Consider the following 15,752-nt stretch of genomic DNA (forward strand, 5'->3'; position numbering starts at 1 on the left):
TTGTAAAATGCTCTTAAATTCTGGGACACTATTGTCCTGCTACAGTCTTGAACATTTACTGTATTTCACACGGTTAAGGCATGAAAAATGTTCCACAGTGGGAAAGCAGAATTGCTGCATGAGTTAAAAATAATGTTGAGACTGGATTTTGCCAGACGAAATTTTGGTGTGTTGTGGCAAGGAGCAGGTGGGAAATGGCTGCGAGTACGGCAGCCAGCATAAATGGGCATAATTTCTGTGATTTTTACAGAGGGATAAATTGAGCCTTGAACTTTGAAATATGTTTCTTGGATGACATCTGACCCCTTTAGTAGAGCCTTGTGATTTCACCTGTCACAGTTCAGTCAGACTGAAGTCTGCATGAACGAAATGAAGGTGGATCAGTTTGCAAAAGCCAGTGAGTTTGTCTCTCACAGTGTAATAAATTTAAATGGATGCCCAGATCATTTGTTTATTTTTGTGTGGTATTCTGCACGTGGTGGTCCACACCAGTGGGTCCAAGAACAAAGCAACCATCGCCTTCTGTTTAATGACACATTCAGTGATGAAAGTGTAAAATATCGGACTTTGAAAGAGTTTCAACAGCATTCAGGTTACATACCCGTAGTTTAAAGGAAGCTGATATTTGCAAGGGTATATCTCACTTGTCTAGTTTACCTCCACTCGCAGCCATCCTGACTGACTGTAATGTTTGGATCTGCTCTGGTTTTGGTATGGTCATCTGTTCCAAACTTTTACTAAACATCCAGCTGCAGCAGTCGCTACAGATCCTGATCCTGGTGGAAATTTCTCTGAACAAAAACTCCCATGAGTGAAATTTAATCTTAGAAAAAAGTTCTGACGCTTTTTCTTCTTTGAAGGAGGCGACATTGGTGCTGCAGCTTGTGTTGAAAACCACACTACTGTCAGTCAGGGAAATAAGGTTGTATATCGCAACCATATGTCCCACTTTTTTACCTCAGCGACAGCACGTCAAGTGCGACACATGAAGTGTCCCACAAAAAAAAACCCCAAACAACATATAGTCAGTAATGACTGTATGTGATGTGTTTCATGGGTGCAATGGACTACCTAGTGCAAGTAGTCCATTGTGTTAGCTATGAAGAGAGATGTGGATTTCTGTACTGCAGGCACACACACACACACACAGTAGAGGATATTAATATACAGTGCTGTGCAAAGGTCTCGATTCACCCCTTATTTCTTCAGATTTTGTTTCCAAGGAGCCAGACTGAAGTGCTATTTTTTCACAACACATTCTCACTCCCAAAGCATAACATTTTACGCTAGGTGACAAATCGTCAATATGTTACACTTCCGGGCACCCAACACATCCCTAGATTACGAGATCGGAAAAAATGAGGAAACATGAGAACCATTTGGAATGAATCCACACATGTACATTCATTTTACTTAAATCACTTTGGAAAACACTATTAAAGTTTAGACTTAGAGACTTAGAGAGCTGTTAAGTGCTGGTTAAGGTTAGGGATAAGGTTAGGGCTGGAGTACATGGCTGGAACATGTATTACAACAGGATCATTCTACTGGAGTTCATCCATAACCCGGCACGTAGCATACGCAGACGGTCACCTTTCGTGTTCCTTAGGAACGCCGTGGGACTTGACCAATCAAAATTATATTAGGCCTCGGTAGTGAGAGCGGGCTATTTTTTCAGAGGAATTTTTACAAACTCTAGTTTTGCCTTCTATACTGTATTTACATGTATGTTTGCATGTGTTTCAATAACTTATTGCACTTTTTCCCTGTTTTTCTGGCAAAATATAAAGAAATGATTGGTGGATGAAGACTTTCCCACAGTACCGTATTCCTGCTCGATCAGTCTTACACCATTCGTACATCTGTGTCATCAGTATGCTCCTCCCTTGTCACGGCTGGGGGAGGGAGCCGTGTGGTGTGGAGGAAAAGGAGGACCCAAAATGCAGCAAACTGATGATACGAATGACGTTTTATTTACAGGGTGGTAGTGGCAAAAACAGGCAATGAAGCACGAGTAATTACAAACGGAAACCTAAACTGGGAGAAACTAAAGAGCAAACCTGAAATCTTACAAAACGGAGAGCGGAGCAGAGAGACGCAGACCAAGGACCAGGATACCAAGAAACACAGACGAGCCGACAACGAACACAGACCGACACCCACTATATACACACACACACACACACACACACACACACACACACACACACACACACACACACAAGGTAATCGGGTAATCGCACACAGGAGGGAAGAACAGCTGATCTGAATACACATGATGACTGGAGGACACAAGCTGAACACAATGACAACAGACACAGACTTTCAGAACAAAACAGGAAATCTAGAACCCGAACCGGACACAAGGGGGGAGGACACAGAATAACTAGAACAGAGGGAAATAATCACAAAACACAAAACGCTGGGTCAACGACCCAGGACCATGACAGTACCCCCCCTCCAAGGGCTGGCTCCAGACAGCCCAAAACAAAAACAGACGACCAACCCAGGGCGGGCGGCGGGGGCCCAGGACGGAGGGACCAACACAAGCTCCAGCGAACCGAGAGAATTGTCCAAAACAAAAACACACATGCTGGAGCACGAGAACAAAACACAGTTCAGGAGGCCGGCCCGGAGGCTGACAACTCAGAAGTCCAGGACAGTTCATCTTCTGAGGCCGGCCACGTCGGCGACGTAGATCCATAAGCCGACCGAGCGGAAGGCAGCGGTGGCGGAGTGGAGGCAGTTCAGGGGGCCGACCGTGCACACGGCAGTGGCGGCGACGGGGAAACCGTTCAGGCGGCCGACCGTGCGGACAGCAACGGCGGCGACGAGGAAACCGTTCAGGCGGCCGACCGTGCGGACAGCAATGGCGACGATGACACAAGTCTGGAGGCCGACCGCGCGGAAGGCAGCGGCGGCGTCTAGGAGGTCGTCCATATTGACGATGACGCTCCACCAGCGGCCTGGTAGATGACCGCCGATGTCGAGGCGGCAGTTCGGGACCCGAAGGTGGCGTGGCCGTCGCAGCACCAGACGAGACCGAAGCAGCGGCTGGTCCAGGCGCGGCTGAAGCTGAAGCGGAGGCTGGACCAGGCGCGGCTGAAGCGGAGGCCGGACCAGGCGCGGCTGAAGCTGAAGCGGAGGCCGGACCAGGCGAGGCAGATGACGAAGCGGAGGCCGGACCAGGCGAGGCAGATGACGAGGCTGCAGCCGGGCCAGGCGAGGCAGATGACGAGGCTGCAGCCGGGCCAGGCGAGGCAGATGACGAGGCTGCAGCGGGCGAGGATGAAGGCTCGGAGGCTGCAGCTGGCGAGGATGATGAGGCTGCAGCAGGCGACGGCGTGGAAGCCGGAGACTGTAGCGCTGCAGGCGTGGAAGAAGCTGCTGCTGCCCGTGGCGTGGATGAAGCTGCAGCTGGCGAGGATGATGAGGCTGCAGTTGGCAGCTGGACGGGCTCCTCGGGCCCTCCAGCTGACGAGGCAGGAGGCTGGCTAGGTTCTCCTGAACCTCCAGCTGACGAGTCTTGAGGCTGGACGGGCTCCTCGGGCCACCCAGCTGGCGAGACAGGAAGCTGGGCGGGCTCCTCGGGCCCCCCAGCTGACGAGGCAGGAGGCTGGACGGGCTCCTCGGGCCCCCCAGCAGGCGAAGCAGGAGGCTGGACGGGCTCCTCGGGCCCCCCAGCGAAAACAGTCTCTGGACCAGTGGGCACCGGGGCCCCTGGAACACACAGGTCAGAACCAGTAGGTGCACGGGCCTCTGGCAGGCACAGTTCAGAACCAGCAGGCGCACGGGCCTCTGGCAGGCACAGTTCAGAACCAGTAGGCGCACGGGCCTCTGGCAGGCACAGTTCAGAACCAGCAGGCACACGGGCCTCTGGCAGGTACGGGTCAGAACCAGCAGGCACACGGGCCTCTGGCAAACACAAGGCAGACTGCAGCTGCACAGAGCATTGACCCAGCTCGGGCAGCGACAGCCGGATACAGTCCTCAGCTGGCTTCTTAATCTCCAGGGGTCCAGAGTCGGCCGGGGGCTGGGACCCAGCCTCTGGGGAGGCCCTGGAGTGTGTCACAGTCTCTGGGCTGGCCAGCTTTTGAGGACTGATTACAATATTATGTGGTGTGTCTCTCTGCTTGACATGAACAGGTGAAAAATAGTTCTTTCCGGGTTGGATGGACTTAACTTGTTGTGCAGGAGGAGTTGGTGACAACGATGGCTGAATAGGTGATAATAAGGCGGATGAGTCTCTTGTCAACTGAGCTATTGACTGAGCTATGGATTGTAACCAAGTGTCTAATAGGTCTGGCTGTGACTGTAATGGGGGTGACGGTTGAATGGCTAACTGAGCTAGTGGCTGCTGGGCAGCTAACTGAGCTACCGGCAGGGCAGCCGACTCAAAAAACACAGCCCCGGAATAAACAGACACACAGTCCAAAACAGAAAAAGGGTCCTTTTCACTCACTACAGCTGGCAGTTCCAAAGTCCTAGTCTTCGGCTGTGGGGTGATGCGCCGACGGCGCGATCGTCGCTTCCTCCCGGGCAAAACCTCCGGCGGGCCGGGCAAAACCTCCGGCGGGCCGAGCAAAACCTCCGGCGGGCCGGGCAAAACCTCCGGCGGGCCGGGCAAAATCTTCGCCGCCGGGCTGAGTTGGGAAGCGGTAGCGGCTGGTGGGTGAAGGTGCAGTTCGTTGAGTATGAAGTCCTGTGCGAGCAGGTGAAGAGAGTCCAGCAGCCAGGAGTGAGCAGAGATGAGCTGCTGTAGCCTGGCTTCTACAGCGCGGAGACACTCTTCCCCCTCATGCTCGAGCCATAGGTTAACCAACCTGGAAACAGAGTCAATTAGTTCCTCCCGAAGCTCCTCGGGAGGTGCGGATGCCGCTGGGTCCATGTTTGGTCGGCTCGTACTGTCACGGCTGGGGGAGGGAGCCGTGTGGTGTGGAGGAAAAGGAGGACCCAAAATGCAGCAAACTGATGATACGAATGACGTTTTATTTACAGGGTGGTAGTGGCAAAAACAGGCAATGAAGCACGAGTAATTACAAACGGAAACCTAAACTGGGAGAAACTAAAGAGCAAACCTGAAATCTTACAAAACGGAGAGCGGAGCAGAGAGACGCAGACCAAGGACCAGGATACCAAGAAACACAGACGAGCCGACAACGAACACAGACCGACACCCACTATATATACACACACACACACACACACACACACACACACACACACACACACACACACACACACACACACACAAGGTAATCGGGTAATCGCACACAGGAGGGAAGAACAGCTGATCTGAATACACATGATGACTGGAGGACACAAGCTGAACACAATGACAACAGACACAGACTTTCAGAACAAAACAGGAAATCTAGAACCCGAACCGGACACAAGGGGGGAGGACACAGAATAACTAGAACAGAGGGAAATAATCACAAAACACAAAACGCTGGGTCAACGACCCAGGACCATGACATCCCTGAACTCATCTTTATTCAGTGCTACTAATTCATTTTAGTGAATTACATATTACAGGATAACGGTGGATAAAACGCAAAATAAATTATTCTTTTTGCAAAATAAACCTTAAAGTGATTTACTTTGGTGCAATATTTTTATGAGAATAATATTAAGTTAAATATGAGATAAAAAAACAACAACATTTCTCTCTGTTTGTTTTTATTTCCTTTCCACTCATGTATATCTGATCCATGCTTTATTTTGATCATGTGCATGGATAAGGCAGCCCTGACCCAACAACCTCTAAGGCTGAACTTTAAAATAATAAATACAGCTGGAGCAACGATTACTTTGGCTACTGCTGCCGCTCGGCCAACAAGCCACAAATACTGCAAATCAGTCGTGGTTTGTAGGAATTTCTCTTTTCTGTCTCCTGTTTGTGAACTCGGTTTGTAATCCACATACACCAATGAAATGAGCTGCAAAGACCTGACTTCAGATGGATGGCAACCATCTAAACCTGATGGACATCATGCTGAATTGGCACAAAAAATCTCTTAAACATTCTTTGGAGATTAAATTGATCAAAAATGTGTAGAACGATCTGAACAGAAGCAGCGATCGTGTCCGTTTTTATATTTAGTAAAGCTATAAAGCTCTCACGCTCTTTTTAGCCTTGTTTATGAAAATGAGCCTCTGAGCCCGGTTCAGGCCAGTTCCTTTATCTCTCCAACAGAGAGTCTCACATCAGGAGATGCTACCGACGGTTAAATTGATGTAAAAGGCTGTCGTGCCTTTAAATGACATTTTTTATTGCTGACTATGCAGTCGTGTTCTGCACTCTTAAATTTTGCCATTCCAGATTCTGGAGAGTGAGGAGGTCACGAAAACATTTTTATCCTCAGGGGGTCAGACTAAAGAACCACAGGGTTTATCTTTCTCACCAATATGTGTTACTATATGTAACTTAAAGTTGCTACTTTGGTTCCACGTGGTGTTTTTCACAGGGACCTCAAGGGCCCATAGGAGAAGTTGGCCCTTCTGGACCCCCAGGGCAACCTGGTCCTCAAGGACCCAACGGACTCTCCATTCAGGGGCCTCCGGTAAGACTTTACTGACGTAAAGGTGGATTTTTCCACAATTGCTTTAGCGTTGAAACTCGCACAACTTCCTGTAATAACAAAAATAAAACTTTGGGATCAAGTAACATATCAAGTTTTGTCATTCTCAAGCAGCACTTTCACTGAATTATGATAACCGGTCACTGGACGTGTGCTTTTTGCAGTTTGTTCCCATCTTTCTTCAGCAAGTTCAGAAATGTGTGCAATTATGACTGCACTTGATATTAAGCTGTCTACCACCTGCCATTGTGAACTGACAAATGTTGACATATGCCTCAAATAGACTTCCAGACATTTCTCGGATCTTGCCCAAAGAAATGGCCCGGCATCTTATTAAGATAACTGATGTTGGTTTTTCCAGTCCGTGGCTATCACGAGGCCCACGAGTCCAGCCCAGCCGCAGTGACATTGTTTGTTTTACAGGGAGCTCTTGGGGAGAAAGGAGAGAGAGGAGAGATCGGCCCTTCCGGACCAATGGTAAGAACATTTCCCAAAAATGGTCACTGTTGTAAAACATAGCAGTAAAGTGTGTTTACTGATGCCCTACATTTACTGTCTGATTCCCTACATTACAAAGTACAACACGGAGAGGGAATTACTTTCCACCCTGCCTGAAATACAATGTTTTCCTCCTGTGTTTCTGTCTTACTTATAGGAGCTAAGTACTACTAAGTATACCCAGCTCTGTGTGTGTGTGTGTGTGTGTGTGTGTGTGTGTGTGTGTGTGTGTGTGTGTGTGTGTGTGTGTGTGTGTGTGTGTGTGTGTGTGTGTGCAGAATTGAAATGAATCCTACATCTAATAAAAGGTGCCCTGGACCTGTACGCTCACAGAAGTGAGACGTGTTACTCTATAAAAGCATATTTCTGTGTTTTCATTTGATTTTTTACAATTATTTTTCTTGTTTCCTTGATACTTTCGGCCGTTCTTACTAAGGCTGACATGGACTCGGTGTGTTATTTCTGATTAACTTTAGCAGATAACTTAGTTAGGGATAAATAAAATGTTTTACCAAAATGATTAGCTCACCAGTACATATCTAATGTGATAGATAAAATGCACTGGACTGAAAAAAATCCAAAATGACTTGCCTGTGTAGCCAATATTGGTGACATGTTTGCCAGGCCAGTGCTGACAGGGCAAATTATTGGTTTGTTTAGAACTACTGTGGCTTCATTTGATCAGTTGTAGACACAGTTGTTGTGTTGCTCCTGATCATTTCATAATTACACTATGTAAATGAGCGGGAGAGAAGGGAGGGGGGAGAGAAGTGTGATTAACTCTGATTCACTTGTTACAGTGGCCTTCTTCAGGGAGGTGGACACATTATAGCAGCTCTTGAAGGTGATGTTTTGAAACAAAGATAAATGTCCAAGTGTGAAGATCTCAGCAACGTTTCCGCAGACTCAGCTTTAATTGTCATTGAAATATGTGACATGATACAAATGAAACAGTGCTTCACAGTAAGCCTCAGTATACGCAGCATTCTACTGAACAATAGGTAAAACAGCTGAAATAAATTTAATAAATACTCAAATAAATGTAAACCTAAGTACTGAAATAACTAAATATAAATAACAGATCTTATAAATTACTATATGGGACAGTGTGTGGCAGGGAACAGCAGCAACTCAAGGAGGTCAGTGCATGGGCCAGGGTAACGGCAAGGGCTGAACTTGCTGCTCTTGTGGGTGTTTCCGGTTTAATACCTGCCAAATGTGGTCCAAAGGAAAAAAGGTTAGCCTGGTCTGATGACATCATGTAGACGAGGCATGGCTTGAGGCTCTGGGCAATATTCTGCTGGAAAACTTTATCTGGATGTTACTTTTGCTTGTACCTAAACACATAACCCCCAGTTTCATTACAGAGGTACACCCTGACAGCTGTAGGGTGTCGACTTGGCCACCTTATTTCCCTGATCTCAGTCAGGCCCAAACCACTAATATACAATGTCTCCATCACTTCAGAGGACATTACTTTTACTGCCCCCCCAAAAAAACCTCACCCTACTACAACCTTGGATCAAGTTTGCACCATAAAATTTAATGCTATGGTATAAAGACTTTGGTATTTAGCCTCCAAAGGGAAATAAGTCTTAAGAATGTGACTATGTAAACAGATTTATTTCCCCAGCAAAGGTAATATACACGCACCACTCCTGAAAACAGAGCTAATCAGGCTAATTAAGTGAAAAAAACTGTGAGGGTGAGTAATGGGTGTGTAAGCTGAGCTGGAGTCTGAATCTCTGCTGTTTTGCAGCTAGACTGGTTAAATATTAAATGAATCACTTACCTGTAGGAGTCTGCAGAGACTTTCACTGTTGTAGAAGTGCTTCTTGACAGACCGTTTTTCTAATTTTTTCAAGTTTGTTTTTCTGTTTTTAGCTGATAAATAAAATAATACCTGGTGATGTGCATGCATTTCAGTGAACGAAGGTTTGCTGAATTTACTTTGTTTGAAAGCGAAGAAAACGGAAGGCGTAAAAGTTCTGTCTCACTTCCTCACACTTGTTCGCACTGAGCTAAAGCAGCTCCTGACGCAGCACTATCCTCGCCGCTCTGTGCAGGCCCGCCTGTTGTAGAAATGGTTAGTTTTTAAACTTATGAACTGGAACAAGAACACAGATAACGCCTGCAGGCTTCTGACTGGGAGACTGAGAAAATCCATTGACATTTGAAGTGGCCAAGTACGGAGCCCCCCAGGGGACATGGGAGAAAAAAAAATTACGGAGGGAAAAAAAAAATTAGGGAGGAAAAAAAAAATTTGGGAGAAAAAAAAAAATTAAGACGGACTTTTGCGAGATCTCGCAAAAGTATTGCGAGATCTCGCAATACTTTTGCGAGATCTCGCAAAAGTATTGCGAGATCTCGCAAAAGTATTGCGAGATCTCGCAAAAGTATTGCGAGATCTCGCAAAAGTCCAACAATGGCGGCAGCTACTTAGTTGTAATATTACTCTTTCTGGGTCACAAAATACACTTTTAAGATATTTTGAGGCGTGAATGTAGTTGTGTAAACGTCAGATACCTGCTCGGTTTACAAGACATCACATATTTGCAAAAGTGCTCCGACGTTTTTGGAGATCTGACGCCCACTAGCTCGAAGCTAACGGGAGGTCGAGACCTACTACAGCCGAGAGGAACACCGCTTTCCCGGCACATCGTGCCTCGACCTCCCGGTCGGCTTCGAGCTGGCGGCCACTAGCTCGAAGCTAACGGGAAGTCGAGACCTACTACAGCCGAGAGGAACACCGCTTTCCCGGCACATCGTGCCTCGACCTCCCGGTCGGCTTCGAGCTGGCGGCCACTAGCTCGAAGCTAACGGGAAGTCGAGACCTACTACAGCCGGGAGGAACACCGCTTTCCCGGCACATCGTGCCTCGACCTCCCGGTCGGTTTCGAGCTGGCGGCCTCCGAAGAATGCGGCTAAAACTTTTGCGAGCGCTCGCAATACTTTTGCGAGGTCTTAATTTTTTTTTTCTCCCTAATTTTTTTTTTTTTTCCTCCGTAATTTTTTTTTCTCCCATGTCCCCTGGGGGGGCTCCGTAGCCAAGAACCCTTTCAGGCGTGTAGTATTTATCTGGATGCATCAGCTTTGGTTGAAGAAAAGAAAATGTGTTTCAACGCATTTGAGATGGAGTATTGATATAATATATGAGTGTCATTTATTAGCACATGGACTAACATCTAGAGGCCTTCTGTCTTGTGTCTTTGCAAACCATATCTCCAGACGTTTACGGGGATAAGCATCTATGAAGCGCCTTGAGGCGACTTTTGTTGTGATTTGGCGCTATATAAATAAAATTGAATTGAATTGAATTGAATAAGAACGTTTCAGAGAATAATTTGATAAAAGTTAAACTTAAATTCATTACAACAGCTGCACTCGAGCTGACAGTGCCAAGGTTTTGATTTTGAGAGATGGCTTCAGCACAGAGCAAAAAGAAAGGAGCAGTCTTATATTTTATTTTATTTTTTTACATCGCTGAGCACAATTTGTTACAGTCACTGTTCCCATCTTCCCCCTGATCGTGTCACACTCGTACATTGATCTGCAGAGCACACAGGCTCCATGTTTGGACGGTCGTTTTCTAATGGTTTCCTTCGACAGTTGAATCAGCCGATTTTGTTCGGTACTGTAAGAATGATTAAATAATTAATAATTCTCAGTGGTCAAGTAAAGCCTGGGTAGTCAAGCTAATGGCACTCGACATCTTTGCACACAACAGGATATTTAACATAAGAACTCTTTTTAATTTTGCACTTATAATAAAGCTTGATTGAATGGGAGTGCTGGATTGTCTCCGACCCAGCGCTCTGAGTACATTTTGTATTTGTCTCATTTTAGATTTGTGATTAGTTCATGTGTCATTCCTATTTAGCTTTTAGTTGAGGTTAAAGGCAGTCATTATTTATTGTTTCCTTGGTTTCTGTATTTGGGTTCTTATATTGTTCATCACGTGTTAGGCCTGTTAAACTTGTGTTGTCATGTCTAGTTTCAGTGTTTCCGGTTTTATTTTGAAGGAGTTGAGTGTTCTTGGTTCACTGTATTTAGTTTCACTTCCCCTGTCCTGTCATTAGGCTCATGTCTTGCCTTTTGCCTTTTGTTTGCAGTTATTTTGCCAGCTCAATAAACGGCTCATTTTTGGTTATTCAAGTCACGTTTCACGTTTTGTTTTGTCTGCATTTGGGTCCACGTTTCACTCTACACGCAGCCAGCCCTGCTGATTGTGACAATTTTAATTCACCTGCATTTCAATGCCCAACAAATTGCAAATTTTCATTTTCTGAAAGAATTTGAAAATGTTTTCTATTTGTCCCCCCAAAAAATGTTTGTTTCTATTAGTTTCATTTTCAGAAGCGCAGCGAAACGTTAGCCACTCTCAGGAGGCGAGAACAACTAGTCTCCCAACGAGCTCACGGAGAGCTTCAGCAGTCCTCGATGCGGCACTATCTAGCGATCTCTGTGCCTGCATAGCCCTATTAATAAAAGCTGGCAGTGCTGCCCTGTGCTGCACTATGTTACTGAGTGATAATGTGTTTTGTCACAGCAAGGAATATGAATGGGTGTGTGTGTGGCTCAGTGGGGGAATAATGTAGCTTCCAGGGCCCTGTTGTAATATACGAGGGACCACAGAGAGTATCACAACTCTAAAGCATCAATTACCTCAGTCTCTCTCTCTCCCTCTCGCCCTCGCTCTGTTTCTTCCTGCAGTAAATACAATGTAACCTTGTCGTCAGCATCCCCTCCACCTCTGTTTCAATTTGACAATGAAAAATGCAGCTGCATTGAAGAGCGGCGACTGTGTGTTTGTGTGCGTAGCCGTCTCTCTCATCTCTCGCTTTCATTTTGTTTATCGCGCGCATGTGAGGTTTTGTTATCGACTAATAATTTTGGTTTTGTCTGAGAGAGGGATGCGGGTTGTTTTGGTATAGGCAATAATTTCAAATTGGTCTCATTCTTGATGTTGTGCGGATATATACGGTTGCCCCACATGACCCCCTCATCTCAGTCCTTTATCTGCCGGACACCATGGAAATTTACAGCTGTGCATTTCTGTGTGTGTGTAAATCCCGAGGCTAATGTATTGAATCAGAATCACTCGCACACTCCAATTATTAATTTCTTTGGCCTACCTGTTCATTTTATTCTCAGGGTGTTGTGAATTATGCAGCATTTATCAAGAAACAAAAGAATATTTTAATATTTTATGATCAAACACTGAATATTTTATAGTTAGACTATAACTGAAACTTGAAGCTTTTTTTCTTAAAAGTGGTTAAAAAAAATCGGTACAGGTAGAGAAGTTCAGAAAATTGTTCCAAGTTTGACTTGACTGAAAGATTTCTTCAACTGCTCTCCAAAAAAAGAAACCAAAAAAACTAAATGGGACAATGGAAAATATGAATAAGTATGCAATACCATTATATCCAAATTAATTAAACTCTATATTAAATGTAATAATACAAAAACAGCCTATTTAATGTTGAAACTGACATTTTATGTGTTTTCAGCACGTATGCTCAATTTGAATGTTATACAGGGAACTCCTTCAAAGGAAAGTCAAGACAAAAGCAAAATAATAATAAAAATAAATACTTGAAAAACTCTCTAGTTCTCTACAAAAAAAACCCCACATGGTGTATTAACTCAGAGCTAATTGGGTTAAATAGTGGCATTATTATAAGGGCGGAGGAGGGCGGTGCCCCATCAGTAAAACAGAGCAATCTAAATTTGCAGTTTGAGTATTTTATCTTGCACAGTATATGATATCTTTAAAAGATTAAATTAAAGCCAGTAATAAACAGCTGTGATCTTCAGGGCCTCAGACAGTGTTGTATTATAAACACAGCACAGTTCTGTCCTGGAAATCACTGCATGTGGTCAGGAGGACATCCTAAAGCCTGTCCGAGAACAGAGTTAATCACTATCCACAAATGCAAGCTGAAACTCGATCATGCAGAGCAAAAAATGTATTGAAATAACATTTAGAAATGTTACTGTGCCTGAGCTAATTTCAGAGACTGAGGTAAAGTGGAAAACTGTCCTGTGGTTTCAAGTTTAAAAATGTTGAATTCTTCCTTGAAGTAAAGAATGTCTCATCCTCCGAGCTAAAGAGGATGTGGACCATCTAGACTGCAAATTTAATATAATAATATAGTTTTGAGGAAAGGTTTGGCTTATGAAAGCAGGAGATCGCAGGACACATGTACAGCTTATGACAGCGGGGCGTGATAGTAAAACAGTACAGCTGCTAAACTGGACGTGTCACGCACATATTTTGGCATATTTACCATAAAAGAAACTCAGAAGTGTCGAGCAGCTGAAATCATTTTACTATAAAGCGAGAAATAAATGAGAAATTAGTCTTATCGCTTTTTTGAAAGAAAAGGTGATGCAGCGCACTTTTTATTTAACATTTAATATGTAGTGTTTGTGGATGTAGTGTTTAAATTATTGAATTATTATTTTTATTTACATTTTACATAGAGCCACGATACTTTCATAACATTTTTTTTGCTATAATTATTTTTCTTTTGCAGTTCGCTTTACTAACTTCGTCTTTAATGTCAACAATGGTTTCATCAGTCTTTGTGTTTTGTGCAGACGTGGAGGTTTGCCTCTCCGCTCCACGTGTTTCTTGAAGTTTGTCGATATCTGAGTGAAAGTTGCAGGGGAGGTATTATTGCAGATGTCATGGGAGAGTGCACATCAGGCAACATCTGAACGGCGGCACATCGTTAATCATATGAGGCCTGTCCTCCGCGACCCCGTCCTGTAATTTGTAGAACCTTTAACAGTGTTAACTGTCCTGTTTTATGAGCCCTCCACTAATACTGAAGTGCGGAGATAAATCTCCTCAGCACGCAGTCCGTGGCTGCATTTTGGAATTGGCTGTGTGTGCATTGACCTGCGGAGAGGCGGATGAAGGGGAAATGGGGCAGGAGATGGAGCGGCGGGGTCGACTGCTGATATGAAGACTGTCTGTGCCCAGAGGGTTAAAAGCTGGTCCTTTTTATAAATCAGATTTATGTCCACTGCCGTCAAAGCATTGTTGAGCAAGATAGCAAATCCTCAGCTGTTCTGACCTTTAGTAGCACGTCTGTGCGTATTTTAATTATTATGAGACATTTATGGATAAAGACTTTCCTTGATATACTGTACGTGATTCGGCAGCTAAAACACTTTTTAAAAATTCACTGGGCTGCGATGGTGCAAAAAGAAGAAGAAGAAAGAAATTAAATGAATTCACAATTTTAAAGAAAATCTGATTTTGAAGGCTGATTTAAGTCCTTTGGTTTCCTGCTCATATCAGGTCAGCAACAACCAAGATGACTGCATGGAAATACTACAAATACATTTTCCTAATTATGATGAGATTCCTGCTGATGGACAATGATGCAACCTACACAAGCTGCCGATGATGTCACTGGCATTTATGAATCTGCGTTGTGCATTATGTGTTAATTACCGTTCGGTCATGTCATGTCTGATTTATGCATGGAGCAAGTGTCGTGTTCAGTCTCCAGGAAGTACTGGAGAATGTCTGTTGTTTAAAAAGATTTAATATGCTTCAGCAGTTGAAATTACAAGTTACAGCACTGGACCTCTCTGTGAAATCAGCCATCTGTCTTCACAGAAAGTATGACCCCGGATGGAGCCGTGCAGTTTTATACCCCAACAAAAACAAGTATTCTTCCGGAAGCGATGTGGTGGTCCGGCTGTTTCCCTACGAGTCTTCTCTCCGACCTCGTATCTGCTCCTTCCTGGAATAACAGAAACAGAAAAAGAAAACACCTCCCTGCGTAGCCTTGATTATAAATCTCTTACTGATTCTATTTATTATCTAAGTTCGGGATATTCTGTTCAGACTCCCTTGGCCCAGTAAATATCATCCTGAGTGTTAGCTAGTTATGATGTGTAAGCATGCTGCAAAAAAACCCTCTGGACTCTACGTCAATCACAATATTTCAATTCAGTCATAGCACTGAATGAAGCTTCCGACCTTCAAAACATGGAGCTCCAACTCTTTAATGATCCCATCACAATGTGCATATAAAAAACAGCTTAAATAATTTTAATCCTAACACCAGCTGATAGAAACAAATAAAAAGCTGGAACATCTTTCCCTCCTGGGCCCTTGCTCTTTGTTGTGATTAGTTTTTTTCAGGGACAGACATCTGTGTTCCTCAAGTTCTTCCATTTATTTGTCCGTTCCTTCACATCCATTCCCACAGTTTTAACAAAATCACTCCATGATTATGCCGACATTCGTGAGTTCTTACATTAATGCTGTTATTATTTCTTATATTGAAATAAGTTGTCACTGGTAAATTCAAAACCTGGTGTAAAAAAGTAGCTGGACATTGACAGTGCTGAAAAGCTGCGCGACATGCCGTGTGGTTAAGGTTTTAGGCAGGTTAGCATCAGTTTGGACCGTAGGGTTTCAGATTTGTTAGTGGTTGCTACGTAGCTATGGCGTAGTTTTCTCACTGAAGCATAAATCCTCAGTCAGTCTGTATTGCCACAGTAATTCAAACCCCTGTGTTTGTGTTTTTCTCAGGGAGTTCCCGGAGGTCCTGGCTCACCTGGTAGAGATGGTCCCCCAGGATCAAGGGTAAGATACTGACATGATGTTCAGCTTTGCTGGTTTGTGTTACGCTGCCTGAT

The 15,752-nt window shown here is 44.6% G+C and overlaps 2 protein-coding genes across 6 annotated transcripts in view; one reads left to right on the top strand and one right to left on the bottom strand.

The window, feature by feature from the left end:
- The window catches only part of col14a1a (collagen, type XIV, alpha 1a), a 165,764-nt gene that overhangs the window by 123,158 nt on the left and 26,854 nt on the right, over positions 1-15,752 (top strand). For all 5 annotated transcript variants that reach the window (XM_085422276.1, XM_085422275.1, XM_085422274.1 and 2 more), the window contains 3 exons: positions 6,471-6,566; positions 7,008-7,061; positions 15,646-15,699. In XM_085422276.1, the coding sequence (XP_085278402.1) occupies positions 6,471-6,566; positions 7,008-7,061; positions 15,646-15,699 (204 nt within the window). The remainder of the gene's footprint in view (positions 1-6,470; positions 6,567-7,007; positions 7,062-15,645; positions 15,700-15,752) is intronic.
- Positions 9-5,208, bottom strand: LOC146658579 (uncharacterized). The gene has a single exon (XM_085422280.1). The coding sequence runs from the start codon at positions 4,886-4,888 to the stop codon at positions 2,387-2,389; it is 2,502 nt and encodes an 833-aa protein (XP_085278406.1). The 5' UTR covers positions 4,889-5,208; the 3' UTR covers positions 9-2,386.

The sequence above is a fragment of the Rhamphochromis longiceps genome, linkage group LG11 (genome assembly GCF_057381845.1).
Source record: "Rhamphochromis longiceps isolate RC_006_pf linkage group LG11, R_longiceps_female_GT1.1, whole genome shotgun sequence".
NCBI classification, from domain to species: domain Eukaryota; kingdom Metazoa; phylum Chordata; class Actinopteri; order Cichliformes; family Cichlidae; genus Rhamphochromis; species Rhamphochromis longiceps.